General features: G+C 35.1%; 1 protein-coding gene across 1 annotated transcript in view; it reads left to right on the forward strand.

The window, feature by feature from the left end:
• RP1 (RP1 axonemal microtubule associated) overlaps positions 1-19,161 on the forward strand; it is a 168,579-nt gene that overhangs the window by 124,928 nt on the left and 24,490 nt on the right. Inside the window, exons 43-47 of the mRNA XM_071737560.1 lie at positions 817-956; positions 6,019-6,271; positions 9,635-9,876; positions 12,379-12,505; positions 14,036-14,184. Coding sequence (XP_071593661.1) covers positions 817-956; positions 6,019-6,271; positions 9,635-9,876; positions 12,379-12,505; positions 14,036-14,184 — 911 coding nt within the window. The remainder of the gene's footprint in view (positions 1-816; positions 957-6,018; positions 6,272-9,634; positions 9,877-12,378; positions 12,506-14,035; positions 14,185-19,161) is intronic.

The following is a 19,161-nucleotide window of genomic DNA, read 5'->3' on the forward strand; positions in this document are numbered from 1 at the left end:
TTATGAAATATTTAGAAAAGAACTCTCATTCATTACACTCTATGAACAGACGTTTTAGTTAAATAATTAAAAGTTTTGCATATAATATCTAACTGAAGGCTAGACTGCAAATGAAAATATATTTTAACAGCCTGTTGTAACATTTAGTTCTTCACAGAGCTTAAAGAAGCCATAAAAAATCCTCTGTCATGCTGCCTCAAGGAATGTGTGCTATGTAACTTAGCTAAAAGTCATGGCAAGCCATCTTTTTTGGTGAAGAATAATAATAACAATGCATATCTGTATAAATAGCTGAGCCATTTCTCCTGAACATGTTAATTTATACTGGCCATAGATATTAAAATGCCAGACTGAAGCAGAATTCAGCTGATTCAGAAGAAAGAGCAAATTTCATCTCTTACATTTGTGTTTTTCTTTGGTAAAATCTTAGTGCTGGTAAATCCTAACTCAGTTTAAGTCCTTCATGGACTATGAGAATTCAATGCTTTTTACAAAGCCTGATACTCTGAGTGTCTTTCAGTCAATTCCCATGACCACTGGCTAAGACTCAGAGCTACATTTTCTTTTTCTGTAAGGTAAGCATGGATTTTTACATTGCTTGATAAAGGAAATTTCATCTCTGATGCTATACTGTGTTGCTGTAAATTAATTAGTAATCTATATGAAACTCAGAATTTAATGACAATTGTTATAACTTCATTCCTTGGTCTTGGAATTAATCTTCTACCTAAAATAAACTGGTTTATTATACTTGGTAATTACCTTGCTAAGTAGTTTGATTTACTAATGCCTTGTGTCACTGATTTTCCATAACAGGAGTTCTCTACTCGATCAGTATTCATACAGGAACATTGCCTGCATCAGGGACTGATGCAGAGGTATTTATCACAGTATTTGGAGACCAGGGAGATTCCTGCAAAAGGAGGCTAAGACATGCAAATTTTGAAAGAGGACAGGTTAGTACTGAGTTATTTTCCTTACATGTTTGCTTAATTTATTTTATTACTTCCAACACAGTATTTGTGTCCAGTTATCAAACACAAGCATTGATGTTACAGTGTGGTAACCTGTGGAAAAGAAGTTTTGCTTACTAATTATGAACTGAACTGGGATCACCTCAACTGGGATTAAAGTTTAAGAATATTTAAAGTACCAATAAATTTAAAATCCACAAAGCATCAATAACCCCTCTTAGAAACTAAAATCGAACCCAACCATATATAAAATCCTGTGGCTTAGTTTTCAGTTATTTGTGAAACTGATATAAAAATATCAGGGCTATTTCCTGTGGCTGCTGCTTTAAAACCTGAAAGATCTTTCCGGATGTAGTTGAAACAGAGGTTTTAGATGTGTTAGCTACTATAGGTTAATTAATCAATTTATATATAGAATTACAAACAGGTAAAGTTGCTTGTAAACATACTGCTCAAGATAAATCCTGGGAGGGATATTCTGGTCCGACTTCGCTGATTACCATGTTAATGGCTATATCTACACAGCATGTTCACACATACTCTGAACTCAGTCCAGATAGGACTAGATGGGATTTTAAGAGACTTTTCAGTTAATCACTGTATAATAAAGCAGGATTGTCTATATGTATTTCACACCGTTTCTTAAGACCTGTCATGGCTGAGATGACATAACTTTCCTAGGCAACATATTCCACTGCTTTGATAGTCTTTCCCTTTCTGTGCTTTTTTTAAGCATAGAAAACAGCCATGGGACCATCCTTGTGCTCCATCTTCATTGATAATTTTTCTTCTTTGAATTTCTGTAAATTCTTTTGAATGTGATGAGCATCCACACTCTCCTGTGGCAGTATGGGCTACACCTGATCTATAATCTGTGTAAAATTTCCGCAGTTTCACTTCATTTCCCTTTTTCTTTTAGCAGAAGATACAGTAAATGTTTGTGGGGTTTTTTTTTCCTATGTCAACCTCTCTTTGCTATTCTTGGGTTTATACTTCTATCATCTGCACAGTTTTGTTGCTGGTTTGTTCATTATTCTTTGTGTAGAAGAATGTCTCTTTTAATCATCCTTCTTACACTTCTATCTTTTTCTGGTACTTCAGTAATACATTTGCAACCTCTAAAATTTTGCCATCACCTCTTCTGCTTGTTTTTTACATTCTTTGTCAAAGTTCTGCTGGCCCAGCTCTTACGTCACATCAAACAACTGTTGCTCTAAAGGGACTGTGTGATGTAATGGACAGAATACTCACAGATAGGACATCTACATTCATTTCTAAGCTCACTGGTATACCTGATGTTCTGAATTTATCTTTTTACCCTCATTTTGTCACTCATTTCCTGTTGTAAAAAGAAGATAACCAAGTGTTTAGGCAAGAATGAGAGGAGGCAAGCATATGTTTATCAATGAAATTTGTTTTCCTTTGTATTTACCACTCATGGAAATTAAACATATCTTTGAAATATTCTTAATCTCTCCTTTTCATAGCAAAAAACTAATGTTACATTCATAACAGTACGTAGTATCCTGGGACCTTGTGAAATTACTATGCATTGAGAAATATTTAATTTGCCATAAGCTTCCTACTCAAAGTATTTCAGCATGTTATTCTTTCCTTTTCTTATGGACTCTTGCAACTCTTTTTTGGTTTATTTTTCGTTTTCATTTTGCTGTTTCTTTCCCCCCCCCCCCCCCCCTCGAAGATGTCACTGCTTGCAGAATCCTGCTGCCTTAGTCCAAATTGTGCTCTGAAAATAGAGGAAGAACTTTGTGATGTTGATTGTCTGGATGATACTAAAAATACAGGTTAAACTGTGTCATTTTGAGGGCAAATGTTTATAGCCAATTAGTAGAATTAATAAAAGATGTAGAAATACATAGTCTTTGACATAACCTAGAGGTCTAAAAATAAATACTTTATATGGCATTTTCAATCTGGACATTATTGCAGAGCTTGACACACAGTTCTTAATGTTAAAGAAATCAGAGCCACTGTACTGAGCAAAGGCAAAGAGTGCTGAGTGCCTTCCCAAGCAGACAATTTGCTTTGGGTGATCTGGTTTTGTCTGGTGAACAACAAAGCTTTTCTTCAGCTCAAGTATTTTCTGTATTCATGTCCTTCATTGTGCAATAGGTTCTTGGGAAAGGGTTGAGCAGTGAGATGGCAAAGTGTTTTCATGATACTGAGGTAGTAAATACACAATTTGGTGGCAGAGATTGTAGAAGCACCTCATTATATTGAGTGTCTGGGTAATAAAATTGCAGATTAAAATAAAAGTAAAGCAATGGCTGTGAGGGGGTAAGCCTCTTAAATTTACATACAAAATGATGGGCTCTGAAAGAACTTTTAAGTGCTGTTAGCATCAGGATATCTTTGTAGTGTTGACAGCTCATTGCTTATCAGAGGCTAAACCAAAGGAAAACAGAACAAACGATACATTTAGTAATTATTAGAAGAGGAAAAAAACCCAGCTACCCTGAAGGAGGAAAATTCAGCCATGCCCTGGGTAACTTCTCTAGTGCAAATGCACACTTGATGCTGTGTTTTGTTCTGATTCACTTGTCTTAAGAAGTGCAAGAACATCAAGTGATATGAAATATCTTCCATACAAGGAACAACCTAAGCAAACAAATACTTATTGCCCTGGAAAAGGGATGATGAGAAGAAGGCAAAGGGAGATAAAAAATATAAAATGATGTAGAGAACATGAGCAATTCTACTTGCTCATGAAATGCAAGGACTCAGGATCATTACATGAAACTTGCAGGTTGAATATTCAAAACAAAAGGAGATGCCTATTTACACAGCACATAATTAATCCATTTTACTTTCCTGCACAAGATGTTGCAGATGGTAAAATGCATATAGGTGCAAAAAGCCACTGCACATGGTCATGGGAGACAGCTTTCCACTGAAGGCTCTTAAGTGCAGAAGCACAAACTCTGGCTCAGGAAATTTCTGAACTGCAAATTGCTACAGCCTGAGGGACTTTATATTCAAGAAGCATCTCTATATATTTTCCCTGTCCTTCAACTCTTCCCTAGAAATCTGTTACTGGTAACTGTTGGCAATAGGATACACAACTAGGTGGATATGATGTCTGACATACTACTAACAGCCTTACATTCTTTTTACACAGATTAATTAAAAAGTTGGAATGAAGTTTTAGAGAGAGTGTATAGGGAAAAAAGGTGAAAGGAAGGGATATTAAGGGTAAGCTGTCTTGAGAGACAAGATCATGTCAGCAATATCCCTGGAAAATATGGAATAAATGGCAGAACAAAGGAAATGAGATATGAAAAAAAGGAAGTCTCTTGACTGATAATGGACTGGAATGTAAAAATGCTAGGAAGAGAAGATTGCAAGAAAGGGCAACAAAAGAGAGTGAAGTTGATTTAATTACTGCTGAAAGTAAGGCTGACTTATATTTATTTAAGTAATTGTATGTCTAACTTTTTCACCAGTTTAATGACTTAAATAAATGGGGATTGTAGTTTTGCCTGGCTAACATTTTATCTTAAGCCAGACAATTGAAATAAAATCTTTTTGGCTCTCATTACTACACTTCTAGTAGTGTGTTTAATGCAGTTCTGAATGCCTTTATTCTGAGGGGAAAAAAAGAATTGTAATGTCATCAACCAAAAGTACATGCTTGCTGATGCTGAAGGAGTAGGCAATTTAATGTATTATGAGAATTCATTGATAACAATGGGTGATTATGACCACTGTTCTCTAATGACTGTTAATTATTTTCACAAAGAGTGAGACTAATGATAGGTCTCTTTTTCAGATAGAGTTAGCTGTGAAGGAACACGAATATTAGCAATGCAAGCTATTTCCTCTAAGTCAAGGGTCATCTAGACTGACAAGAAAATTATATTTGGCTCCGAACAACGAAGAATAAAATTAAAAGACGACTGCTCCCATAAATTTATTTAAAATATGTTCTTCACAGCTAGGTCTTATTTTAGGCTTCAAATGTATCATATGAAGTGGTGTAACTTTCCATGGTAACTGTCTGAGATCATGGATGTAACAAGATAAGAATGCTGGAAGTCCTACTGCTGTGATAGGAATAATAACCGATGTTTTCTTTTTCTGAGCACATTGTAGAAAATAGTCTTACACAGATAGGAGAACAGACCAGATGACATAATTCTTTCAAAAAGTAATCTCTTCCTTTGTTGCTTTCTGGTCCTCATGCTTTTTCCTGCCTGGTGGCAAATTGGTTGGCAACAAATAAAAATTATAGCGTCTGTTTCTACTATCCATCTGGGTTTTTTTTAATGTCACCCACACACATGCCCATGTATCTACCCACCCACTCGTATTATCTCTTCCACAGAGCAAGTTCATTCTCTCACTCACATAATTTATTCATCCCAACATGCATTAGTGCAGTTGCCATTTAGCTTTTGTTTACTGGTAGCTGTAGCAATATTTAAACAGATGTCTATTTACATCTGAAGAGCACATCAATTCTTGCCTGTATGCATGCACAGTCTTAGTTATAGTTTCTAATGTCAGTATCTTCCTTTGTTTGCACAGTCATCAACAGTGTCAGTATTTCCGTTCGGAGTTGAATAATATGACATTTTCCATTTGGAAAATATGATGCCTCTATAGACTATAGAAGACTTCAAAATGTTGAAAAATAAAATGGCTTATCTAAACCAAAATTCCTGGGTTTTGGAGCACTCATTTTGTTTCAGTTAGGGATTGGTTGAACTTCAGTTTTCATGATACCTTTCTGGAAGCAAATTAATAATCAGAGGTTTCTTCCTATGCAAAATAGTGGGATTGTTTCTGTAATAAAACCTGTGATCATGAACAACGAAAAAAGTACATATTCAAGGATCTACATATTTTCTGAAAAAGGTCTCCAAAAATGAATGTCAGCCTATACTTTTCTTTATTCTCAAACAGGAAAAGATACTTCACCACTGAAAAGAATCTATCATTCCAAACATAACCTTCTTAAAGATGGTTTAATCCTAAATATGGTTTAATCAGTTTGCTATTCATTGTGCCTTTATCTTCTCAGGTTTGTATCTCTGAAATGAGAGCAGTAGACCTTGGACAGTTAAGCAAAGTCCTTGTTGAGCACCATAATGTGGGTTATGGAGCTGGATGGTACCTGGACAAAATTGTCATCCATGAATCAGGCAAGACTGATGGCCAGTATGCATTTCTTTGTCAGCAATGGTTAGACAGTGGAGTTGGTGATGCACAGATGGATCGGATGTTGAAGCTTCTTGGAAAAGTCAGGAATGAGACATTGACAGGAAAGATTCATGGTAAGGTCCAAAATCAACAAAGATCCCTCCAGCTTTTGTTTTCATTGTAATTTATATTATTCTGGGCGGTTGTTTTTGAGACTAAACCCAAAATACAGAAATAATATAGCTTACATGTGAGTTGCATTTCTCACACAATTTGTCTCTGCAAACTATTTCCAGAGCTGGTAAATACAGTTATAATATCCAGGGAAAAGGCTAGAGCAGAAGGGAGATATTAAGTGAAGCAGGCAATGAAGAAACTATGTTTTCATTTGAGGCTAGAAAAAAGCTGAAGCAGAAAGAGGTAGGTTGTTCCATATGGCAGTCATTGCAGAGCAGAAGGCTCCTGCAACACTGATGAAATCACAAGAAGAGATACAAAAACCCTTTTAGCAGAATGAGATTTTACCGTATGTTCATATCTTTGCAAAAAAACATTTGCTTTTATTTGCAGTTTTCTTTTTTACTTACATCAATGGCACAAGTTCTTGCAAACAGTTAGTTGACCTGAACCCAATATCCAATTCAAATTGTTTCATTAAAAAAAGACAAAAATTCAGAACCAACTTAGGCTCTGAAAACACAAATCTTTTATGCTTTACCAGAGCACTGGAATTCTTAACATTCTCACATATCTTTTCTGAAGAGGTGTAAAATTTTGGTATGGGTCCATTTATGAAATCTGAGTCAGAACTGGTAGACCAAACTATATAAAGTTCAACTAATCTGAAGGTGTGAATTTGCATTCTATGTCAGCAATTTTGTAAACTAGTCTTTATCAATTTCTATGCTCATAGATATTTCATTTTATGCTCAGAGAATTTTATACTATATAACTCCAGACACAGTAGTGTGTATTCTCATATTTTGCTGCCTGTATTTAGTCCACTAACAAATATCTTACATCATCTAAGAAAATAGAAATATAATGCCACTGAGACAGAAGAATGACAGAATACTATGGAAATATAAGCATAAGATGAGCAGCTAGAGTAGTGGCAATTTCAGAATAAGAAGTAGCTGAAATGCACCAGTGCAAGTATTCTAGATCTCTAAAAAAAGTAAATTCCATAGGTGCCCCACATAATCTACAGAGCGAGACAGGCATCTCCTGAGGGCAGCTCAGAGCAGAAGACCAAGACTGGTCAGTCTGTCACATCTTTCTTCACTGGTAATATGAAAAGTGAGAGAAATCTTGTGTCCTCATTTGTGAACCTTAAATAGTGTCTGAACATAGCCAGGTAAAAATATCTTCCTTCCTGTGTTTCCCCTGCACACATAGTCCTCAAATATCTGAGTGAAGACTTGTTAGTATTTTCCAGTCTGTGATTATTAATATTCACCTCTGTTTCTACTGAAAATCAGTTTTGGATGTAAAATAACTTCAGAAAGAATACAGCAAATAAGCAGAGGCTATAAAAATAAAAGACTGACAGCAAAGAGTGGCCTTAGAGGTCAGAAAGTAGATTAATACAATGGGACTTAATAAATGTCAAGCTGACTCATATTTTGTAAAAGAATTGTAACAAATAGTAAAGGTTCTTCAACCACTTATAAAAAGAATATAGAAAGATGTATAACTATACAGGAACAATAGATTGTGGATTGAAGGTGATGTAGGTAACAACCCTAAACAAATTGAATACTTACTCGTTTTCATTAAAGAAACATGATGTTGGTAAAGGAAGCAAAACATTTTAAAAAACGAAACAAAATTACTTATAGAAACAAGGCCATTGGAATTGACCAAATATGAAATGCAAATAGAACTTCAAGTTTCACGTAGTCAAGCTAAGTCATTAGCCCAGAATATTGAAGGAATTGGGAGATGTGGCAGATCTAGTTGCAAAGGTTCAAAAAAATTTTATAAATACAAAAGATATGACTTGAAGATAGCAAAGGTAATAAACTCCATCTAAAAATAGAAAGCATAATGTAGAGGACTAGTAATCGATCACACGCAGACTGTTATAACACACTTTAAAGTAAAGAGTAGTTAAGAAAATAGAGACAAATAGGTAATGGGAAGGAAAGCATCAAGACTTCACTAAAGACAGATTGTAAAACGAAGCTGATACTCTTTAGAAATATTTCTCAGTAAGAGAAATGTAATGGCATCTAATATTTCTATATCTCAGTGCTGACTTTTATTTCCTTTATAGAAAATTATTAAGTAATAATAAGAAAGTGGAAAGTAGTAGTAAAAGGAGGAACTGTAAAGAGCTGGAGAAGAGAGGCTTAATACAATGATAAAGTTTGTTGGTGTTACAAAGCTGAGAGTACTGTCAGGGGATGAAGAGATTGTGAGACAAACTTTGAGAACTGGAGGAAAGCAATGGAACTGAATTTTGTAGTACAAGGCTTGAACCCAGCTAGGCATAAAATAAACTATGTATTTGAACTCTTAATTCTGGTACGGGTCTCAAATGTCTATTGATTTTTTTTATTTTTTTAATTTTTTTAATGAACTAAGTAGTATGTAGGAGTCCAAAAGCTGTATTGGGTCTTTATCTGTGTGTCTTGTAATGATTTCTGCTACAAGAACTCATAAGTTAGAAGAGTTCATGGATATGTTTAGGAGAAATATCTGGGTTTGTTGTATGCTCACAGGATGGTTTTTGAGACAGTAACGTGATGAGGTTGTAATAGGACTGAGTCCCCACAGTATGTGGAAATATTATCTGTGAAAATAGAAAAGAATTAATGTCACTATGAAGAAACAGTGTATTTCACCAGGAATGGTGTGTGCAGTTGTGGCCAACTTTGTCCAGAAAAACTGATTCTGAATAGCTAAGAAGAAATTATGGTGACTGGGAATATGTTGTGAACAGATGTTGGAAAAAACATTTGCTAGTCTGACTAGCAAATTGCTCAAAATGGGCACAGTTGTGATCTATCACATTAAAATCAGCTTACACATCAAGGAGAGAAACAATTTATCTAAGCTAACAGACAAACCTGTAAAAATAAATGGGTTTCACAGTCCATTAATTCCATTATTCTTAGAAAAAAATGAATTTTTATCATAGGTCTCTTTTAGACTGAACTAAAGAGAAGGAAAGAAGCTTAAAGCAGATGCTTTTAAATTAGGTCTTGACAAATTTATCAGAGATTATACAATATAGTTCAAATGTAATAGTAGTGTATGGTACTATATATTCAGCAAAGATAGTCCTCCGAGTCATTCTTCCTCGACAGCTACAGTTTAAAGGCTAAGCATTTCAGTACTTAATGGCTAAAAGTCCCTTGGATTATGTCACAGGGAATTTGATAAATTTTTGTTTGACTTCCAGTTTTTGAGCCTGTTAAAAATTGCTGTGTTATTTTGGATATTCAGCAAACCCATTAATTTTTTTTCTACTTTTTTTTTCTTTTCAACAGGGATTTGGGATGTCCTTGTAACAACTTCTGATATCTCTTCTAGCTCCATGAATCCAAAAATGTCTCTAACTGTATGTGGTGAAACAGGTACCTGTACTTCAGTCATATTGCCCAAAGGATCCCTTAAAAAAAATCAGATTTATGAGACAACAGTTGAGATAAATAAGAAATTCAATACAATATTCAAAGTTCGCCTGGAAATTGAAGAAGCTGGAGAAGGAGAGACTTGGTATTGCCGTGAGGTAAAGAAAAAATTAAACCAAACAGTTACACATTGTCTATTTATTGTAAAATACTCCTTTTTTTTCATATTCTATGATTACTGCTTTCAGTTTCCAGTTCTGTCTAAATTTACATAATTTTTAATTTACAAAAGCCAGCGCATCAGTTAACAGCACTTGTGGAGTGATAGCTTCAGAGGCTTTCCAAAGCATTTATCAGGATAGCTGCGGATAACAAAAATCCTGTAAACTTCAGTGGCTTTCTGGAGGGCATATATCCACGTGACATCATCTATGCAAAGCCAGTGGTCACTCTTCAGAGGTTTAGCCAGGGGTAGACAGTATTGCAGTATTTACAGAACCCCAAATTGGCTGTTACATGTTGTAGACCCAGTGATCGGAGGCAAATAATTAAGCCAGACACTAGGAATGCCTTTTGATGAAAATATCTGCCTTTAAGTTGGCATGTGAAAAAAAGAAATGAATAGTAAAAGTGACAATCTTTCTTCTGATGTCCAAGATGCTGAAGCTAAAATCTGACATTGCAATGAAATTGCTGTGGCATTTCACGAGTCACAAAATAACTTTATCCTCTTATGCTGGCAAAATAAAAAGAAGTCTAAGGGAAAGAATTACCTGCTTTCAAACTACAGACATTTTTTTTTTTCTTGTTAACGTCTATATCTTGTTCTCATTAAATACTGGAGAAAAAATAGTTTTCCTGACCAATACATGATATTAGTGAGCTGAGCCCCCTGACATTTAACTGCTAGGAAGGTTGTTAATTTCCTCTTTGTAGGCAGATGAAGTAGTCATCTAACAAATCTACTGATAAAATTTAGATTGCTTCTTGGATATTGTAGGAGGCAGTGGATCAGTGTAAAAATTTCAGAACAGAAACTTGACAGTTTAAACCAGTGACCTCTATTAGTCTGCTTTACATCATTAGCTCAGAGCAATGACTCAAAAATGAGGTAGGAAAAAGATTGTTATCATTTATAAAGGTAAGGAAAGGATGCACACTTACATTATGTAGAACTAGAAAGAGAAAGAAAATATAATATTCCTTTCTTTGGGGTATATTGGAGGTTTAGGAAGGCATTTCCTCCATTATTCCATGGATTTGGTAGCTGAACTGATTGAACTGATTGAATCCTTGTATGAAATAACTAGGTTGGTATAACAGGGTGCAGATAATGTCTGTTATTAAAGACAAGTTAGCAATCTATTTACACTGCTGGTTAGAACCAGGGTAGTTGTTTCTATGCTATTTTGTTTTGATTTTATAAGATTGCCCTTCACAGAGAGTCTGGGGTTTCCTCCTTTGATCACAGGCACAGCTGGTTGAATTCCATATTTTGATTCAGAATTCACTTATATAATGGTAACTGCAAAATAATTCTCTTGATGCTTGAAAATTGAAATCATTATAAAAAAATATCCAGAACAAAATTAATTAAGATATGCTTTATTTCTGAAGCATATAATAGCTAACATCTTTATTCTTGCTTCTTTCACTTCTTGATGACATAAAGTGTAGTAAATGAAATCTGATTTTTAAGAAATGCTTCAGGAATGTAGATGTTAGTATGAAAGCGAAATTGTATTAACATTATACTTTACACTTCATTTTCAAAAAAATCTTTTCAATGTGTCTGTCATGATGAAAACCTAATAGTACTCTTTTGAAGGCAAAAATAATCCTCTCCTCTCCCAGTAACAAAGATGCTGGAGTTTACTGAGTTAAGGGTTTGTTCATTTTAGTGTGTTAGGTCATGGAGAAATGCCCTAACTAGTGAATTTTCTGGGCCTTTTTCAATGCAGGATTACTTGCTGCAACATATTTCAAATATGTTGTCTGGTCTAGTTTTAAATAGTTTAGAAAATGTGACTTTGTCTTAGTATAGCAGGTATTGCAACAGTGTAAGACACCTCATTATTAAAATATGTTCCCAACAGTAAAACTAAGATACTCAGCTCAGGATCAGCCTTTTATTACTCCATAAATAGAACTTCATAGAGAATAAAAATATTTATTAGCACACATTATGTATTTATATGATACATATGTATATAAGCACCATTAAACATTCTTAATTTCTGTTTTTCAGTTTTCCCCAGAAATACTTAATTTTCTTTCTCCTGTTACTTCGAATGGGAAAACATTCTGCACTGAAAAATGTGGCATACTTACGTTTCTCACAAGCTCAGATGGGCATATCAACACTTCTTTTTCTTCCGTATGCTGGATGAATAGTGTACATAAAGGAACCTCTCTGAACCATTCCAAATATTTTTTCCCTTACATGAGTCTCTACAGCAGTGCTGCTAACAAAATTTTAATTCCTTTTAATTGGGAAAAAGATCTATTCCTTCTCTTTTAAAGGGCTGCTTTCAAAAACATTTTAGAAAATAATATTTCTTCTTTTTTATTACTGAGATTATGTGTCATAGCTGTTTAATATATAGCTTCCATTAGAGCACAGCAGATGCTGAAAGTATTTCTTTTTGCTTTTTGCTAAGGTAAAGCTTCAACACCGGGAAAGTAAAAATGTTCTAGAATTTCCATTTTGTCACAACTTTGCAGATGAAGAAGGAGGAAGAGTGGCTGAGCTTCCAGTTCTCACAGCTGGCTCCCCTTTTCCAGCAGGTTTGTGAGAAATCAGAAACACCAGAAAAGATTTGGTCAGTGATGATGGCTGAGATTTGCAGAGCAGTGTGAGGGATTTAGCAGATACTGTCTATTCATTTTAGCTAGTGATACATAGCTAGGGCCAATCCACTCCAGTTTTTAAAAAAAATAAAATCTGAGTCCCTGTAAATGACCACTGTGCCTTCCAGTCTGATTGATACCAGTTTGTGACACATAAAAGAGCAAGCATACAGCCCTTAAAATACTTTAAAAGTTTTGAACAGTACGCAGAGTTCAGCTTTTTCTGAATAGCACAATTTGGTTGTCTCAGAAAGGAAACAAAGGAAATCCAGAGATATAACTCTTGTAGTGTAATTTCAAATAAGAAGATCCATGATCTCTAACAACAGAAGCTCATCTCTGTGTGTTCCTAGAATTACAGGCATTCTTCTTCTCTGATCTAGCAGCTACATCATGGAACTCTTTCATGCAAGCTGTGCCTTGATCACCTCAAGACTGGATTTTTTTTTTAATAACCAAAGTTATAAAAAAATGAAGGATGGAGGAGCTCTTGTCCAAATGGATATTCCACCATGAGGATATCACAATGTCCTCCAAGTATTTTCCAGGAGTTAAGAGCTTAGATAAATAGCCCAAGAAACCTAGATATTCCTTGCCTTTTCTGCAGTGCCTTTTTGAAGCTAGTGTCAAAAGCACTTGGGCTCCTTGGATAGGAATTTGAAAAGAGTATTGCTGTGGGGTATTCCCTGGGAAATGTTTTTGACTTTTAAACACAGATATTGTTTTCTTTACCTTCTTGTCCTATTTTCTTCCTTGGCTGAACTTTTTGGGGCTTTTTTCTTGCTTTGGGAGGCAGATCACCAGTGTAAGGCATTTCCCTGGGAGTGCAAGCAGGTACCTAATATAAACAATTATCCAAGACATTCCAATTATCCATCCCAGCTAGAGAGTTGTAACAAAGCCATGTCAGAATACAGAACATTTCTTGAAGTCCTCTGCTGAGGGCAATAACTGTAACTGGTACAGTGTAGAGCAGCCAGCCATGGTCTGGACCAGGATGCAGAGTAAATACAGAAGTTGCCATCTTTCTGGCAGGGTTCAGCTTCATTTGAACTCTGTGAGGCTCAAGTGCAGAGGGGTGCTTTTTGAGTAAACTGGTATCATCCATAGCCTAGAAACTTTTTCATAGGAGTGTTACATATTTAAGTGCATGCGAGTTGTAAAGTAATATTTACATGTCTTTAAAATATTTTTTGATGTCTGTTTTAGTTAGTTTGTTAGTTAATTTTCTCTTCTGCATGTGTTTCAGGCTCACCCATTAACTACTTAGCTTATTTTTCCCTCTAAATTCTTAGATTTTTAATTGCAATGCTTCTATGTGATTTTCTAGGCCTTATAATATGGTTTGGCCTTTTGATCACTCTGGGCAGGACTAAAAATGAAAATATAGCAGCAGAAATTTATTAAATAACATATTTTTTTAACTTATTAAACTTTGGTTAACCTTTGATCTCTTTTTCCCAACAGTGAAAAACTATGTTCTCTATATCACTACGGGAGCATCCCCTGGGTCCGGGACAGATTCAGATGTGTATATGATGCTGCAAGGCCTTTTAGGAGATACAGGCAGAAGAAAGTTAATCAGAAAATGCAAAGATAATTTCAGTAAAGGAAAGGTATAACTATTATTTCTGCACATTTTGTACTTTTAGAACTCAGTCCAATTCATGTGGACTGAATGGCAGTAGGGTAGAGTCTATGAAGTTTGTAGTGCTCTGTGATTTTAAGTGCATGTTCATGTGAGTATCTTACATGGAAGATACTGGTGCTTATGCTGGTGCTAGCAACACTAATAAAGTGACTTTGTCAAGAGCTTTTAGTTTGAATTTTGTGAATATTTGAGGTCTTCTGTGGCATGCCAGAAGTTTTCCTGAATACTTGCTTCACAATGGAGCTCTAAAGAGACTGTTTCCTTTTATGCCTCTTTTCTGCCCATACCATTCTTCAAGGTTAAGGCTTTTTTCCCTGGCTTTTTGCCTTTCCACTGCCAGTCTGACCCTAAGTCTGTCTCTCTGGAATGGCAGTCACTATCCTCCATAGTTTTCCATGTCTACCAGGAGAATCATTAAACTACTGTGCAGGGGTCAGTCTTAAAGATGGTGGATGTAGACTCATCAAAAACCAGCACAGGTGCTCAACATGAATTTGCCTGTAGCCTTGTCACTACAACCAGAAACTAGAGGGAATTTCATTAGTGATTTTACTTTAGAAATGTGGGCAGATGTACAGCAAAATGACATATAATCTTTGACATAAAATCTAGTCCCTGTTGAAAGCTCTAGATGGGGGAGTGAAATTTTCAGCTAAAAAGATTAGTAGATTTTTTTTAAAATATGGAATAAACACAGTGTTGGTGTTTTCTGCTAATCTTTATTTGAAAAAAAAAAATTGAGAATTAAAACAATTTAGTAAAAATTCTGCAACAAATGTTTGTTACATAAAATCTGAGTTGGAATAGTTGACGTTTAGAAAAAGAAACACCAGTGTATGGCAACCAGAAATGCTCAGCATGTTTTACAATAGACAGTGCTGCCTATCTTTCTTTTAGTGTGTGCCCTCTTCTGTCTTTCTGAAACCTCACTGAATGCTGTGATTATGGTATTACAACCTGTTCCCCTTCTGGAAATATCCTGCAGCAGACTATTTCCTTCTCTGGTCTTGGCTGCCAAATGAATGAGATTTTTGCTAAGGAAGTGGAGTTGCACATCAGCTTAGACTGATGACCAAAGCAGAGGCATGATATGTGGGATTAGGAGGAGATCAGCTCCTAACTATTCCCAACCTCATAAATTAAGTGAGGATAGAAAGGGCTCATTATTTTACTGGTTTTTACCTACTTAAAATGCTTATTTATAAGAATAGTGAGAGAGTTTAAATCTTCTTTTTAAGGAACTAAATACTTGTGGATGAGGGTACTCAGTTTTATAGATGTTGAAATTCAGATTGTGGTTTTCTGATAAGCTGCTTTAATTGGATTTTAGGGCTGCAGTCCTTTTTTCCTCATGGAATAATGCTAGTTTATTGCAAGTTTTACTGTATTTCTCCTTAAATCATAATTCCACAAATAAGCAATCTGATTTCTGGACTGGTAGTTTTCATGAAGAGGGACCAGATATGTCACCTAGGAGAACAGAAATTATCTACAAAAATTCATAACTACAAAATTCAAACTAAGGGGTGTTTTTATAGTATTTGTATCTACTTCAGCATGACGTAGAATTTTTTTCTTTTACAGAGCAAAAAGCAGAGCTGGCATGTACATATCTTCATTACTTATTTAACATTTAATAGGAGCAGTGTGTAAATGTAGCACAACATTCATCTATTTCTAAAAGTAGGTATCATCATAGGAATATTTAGGGCACTAAATAGAAATCACTTGTAGATAAGTAATAGAGAAGCCCAGAAAAGTCTTGATTTCCCCCATGTTCAGCAAAAATAAAGGTGTTTGTTTAACTGACAAAGTGTAAATTGATTCTTCAAGCAAGACTTCTGCCTTTGCAGCAACATTTTGTTCATGACATGTTTTGGAAACTTCCCAATGTTTTCTTCCCTTTATAAGTAATCTCCAAAAAGACTCTCAAGTGTAGAATATCTCCTTCCATACCAGCCCAATCACATACTGTGACGAGCACCCCTGCAGTCAGAGAATCTGGACTCAGTGGTTTAGGAGATTTTGGAGTGTAACAGACACATAATTTGCATTCTGAATCTTAACAGTTGTCCTGGCATTTTAAAATGTGCTTTTCCTTGCAATAATTTTCCCCCTGAATATACAGTAACAGCTAGTGAACTGGAACAGTGTTTCTGTTAGAGATCACATCAAAATACGGTGTTAATCTCACAGAATGTCAGGGCTGCTACAACCAACAGTTTAGCAATGCAGAAATACATAAGAAATGTTTAAATATTCAGGGGACTTGGCAGTGGATTGGAGATAAGCTTATCTCATTTAACAAGACGTTTATTTAAAAGAGATGAGCTGTATGATAGTAAAAATCTCACTTAGCTCCTTCTATCTGAAAAGTTCCTTTGTGTCTTTTCCAAGTCCTTACACCTGTGTGACCATCAGAGAACTGGTGGATAAAAGCACTTTGTATGAAAGTATGAATTCACCAGTATGCTCCTTGTAGCTCACCCCACGTCTAAGAGAGTAGCATCGTCACCAAAAGAGCTGAGTTTCTGATGACATACTCAGACAAATAAATGTGAGGACCAGTGATTCAAGAACCATCTTTTTTCAAATTGCTACAACACTGGTGCCTTGTTTGGTGTTCTCCTAAAAACTGTAAGGACAGACAAAGCCACCTCAGGATTCTTCTTCATTTCACTCAGCCTCTGTGAAATCCTAATAGTTTTTATTCAGATTAAGAGTCAGATTAAGCCTGATAAATGTTACCACCATGAACACTTTTAAAGCAAGTCTACTCTGTGCAGACATTCTGCAAAAAACAGGGCTCAGTTTTGTGAAACTTTTAGTGTGTCTCCATATTGCTTCTGGCACCCAACATTTTCCAGCGAATGAAATTCTTTGTACTTCTTTATTTGGTCTTTGATAGACTTGCTGTATGTTCTGTCATATGGCTGTGAGTTACTCATAAATTTTGTCTTTGAGAATGTATCTTTTTTCAGATCAGTTCCATCAAAGCCAGTAAATGACACTGAATATGATATGACTGATACTTAAGTATTTTAATCTACAATATTTTAAGTACTCTAAGTTACTGAAGCTGTAAAATCTCTGTGAATTTTTACATCATTCTATTATTTTGCTGAAAAGATATATCCTCCATCCTGCCCTATATTTAGACATCAACTGCTCAGGTTGGTACCATGGTAACAGCAGCACATACAAAAATTGTCAGGGAGAGGTGACTGTTGGTGTTCAGTTTCAGTATGCATAGATTAGGCACTGGAAATTTAAAAAAATTACTTTAGGAAAAAATCCACGTGTGTCAGGATACACTGAAAAGGGCCAGAATGTGACCACTACTAAGAAGTCAATATTTGTCTGCAGTATCAATGTCACATCCTATCTAGAATGTTACTTCTTTGCAACTGCAGATAAACCTCCTCATATGGAAAGCATATTTGACATGATTAAATACACGCAAAATTCCCTTAATCCAGAAATTATTAATCATCCTGGCCAAGTTATTGTAGTATAGAAGTCAGCAGTAAGATGGTCTGGTCATCAAGCAGAGGGATTATTCAGATGGAAATGAGGAAAATAGGGAATGCCATCAACAGTGAAGTAAAGACTAGTGGAGGTTGTCAAAAACAGAGGAGAAAATCAGAAAGAACATAACTAAAGCTTCAGATAACCCTGGAAAACAGTGACAAATTTCTCAGCCTTGTGCAGTTTTCAGAGGTAGCTTCAGGATGGTGTTCCCTTGTCTGTAGTTACAATCCATGAGTAACAGATTAGTAAAGGTAGAACTAGAACATCCCATCTCCATCACCCAGTTTGCCTACATGACACTGGCCAATGGAGTGGAGCTGTGTGATAGATTAATTTTTGTTAATTTTAATTTGTTAATTTTTCCCTGACATACTCTCACAGAGCAATAAAAATGTAAAACTTTGTTGCCAGAAATTAAAAATGGAATGACATTAATTAACACTAAAATTAATTGCTTGAGAGGAGGGGAAGTAGTTCTCTGTCTATTTAGAGCTCAAAAATACATTACATAAATTACATTTCTGAAGCTGAAAAATGTCTCATTTTTAGCTTTAGTTGCCTGTACTGTATACATTTGCCCTAACATGATGGTTTGAGCTGCTTCTTCAAAAAAGGAGTGAAGTATATACTTCTAGGAGATGGTTACTTTATCTCTTTATTTCGACATTTATCTTAAAATTAATTATTCTCAAAGTGTACCTGATTCTCAAGATTTTACAAGGAAATTAGCCACTTCTCTGATTGTAGACTTATTTCAGATAGGCAAAATTGGGTGAGTTTTTAGGTAAAAAAATAACTTTAAAATAAAAGTTTCTGAATTCTGAATTCTGAATACATCTGAATTCATTAGCTGGATTTGTTAAGAAAAAATTTAAATGCTTATGGTCAAACCAAGTCTCTATTTTTCATCAAATAAAATGTTCAAGAATTTTTTAAGTGCATGAAGAACTAAATTAACTGCAGTCCAAGTCAAGTAGTAAATAGGATAGAAAACATATCTAACTCAGAATGTTTCAAAGGTAAATTATCTTTTGGTGGTTTCTTTTTTTTTTTTTTTCTTTTTTGTTTGTTTGTTTCCCTTTAGAAGAATTTTCTGTTTAAATTTGCTTAAATTTCTAGGATTTTGTCACTCTTTTGACTGTTATTTTTGACTGGATAGCTCTTACACTAAATTTCTGTTGACTGGGACAGTATTTATGACAATAAACAAATCAGTATGCCCTTGACAATACAGATTAGGCTGCTTGATTCACAGGAAGGCAGAATTTCCAGTGATTTATTAACTTGCACAAATCTTTTCAGAGAACTTTTCAGTTTAATGCTCTACTTCTTCAAGTGTTGTAACTAGCAATTATTTTTGCATCATCTCTAAAATTTGTTTAATCTCAGTTAATGCATGAAACCCTTAAAG

Source organism: Heliangelus exortis, chromosome 2 (assembly GCF_036169615.1).
Source record: "Heliangelus exortis chromosome 2, bHelExo1.hap1, whole genome shotgun sequence".
Classification (NCBI taxonomy): Eukaryota; Metazoa; Chordata; class Aves; order Apodiformes; family Trochilidae; genus Heliangelus; species Heliangelus exortis.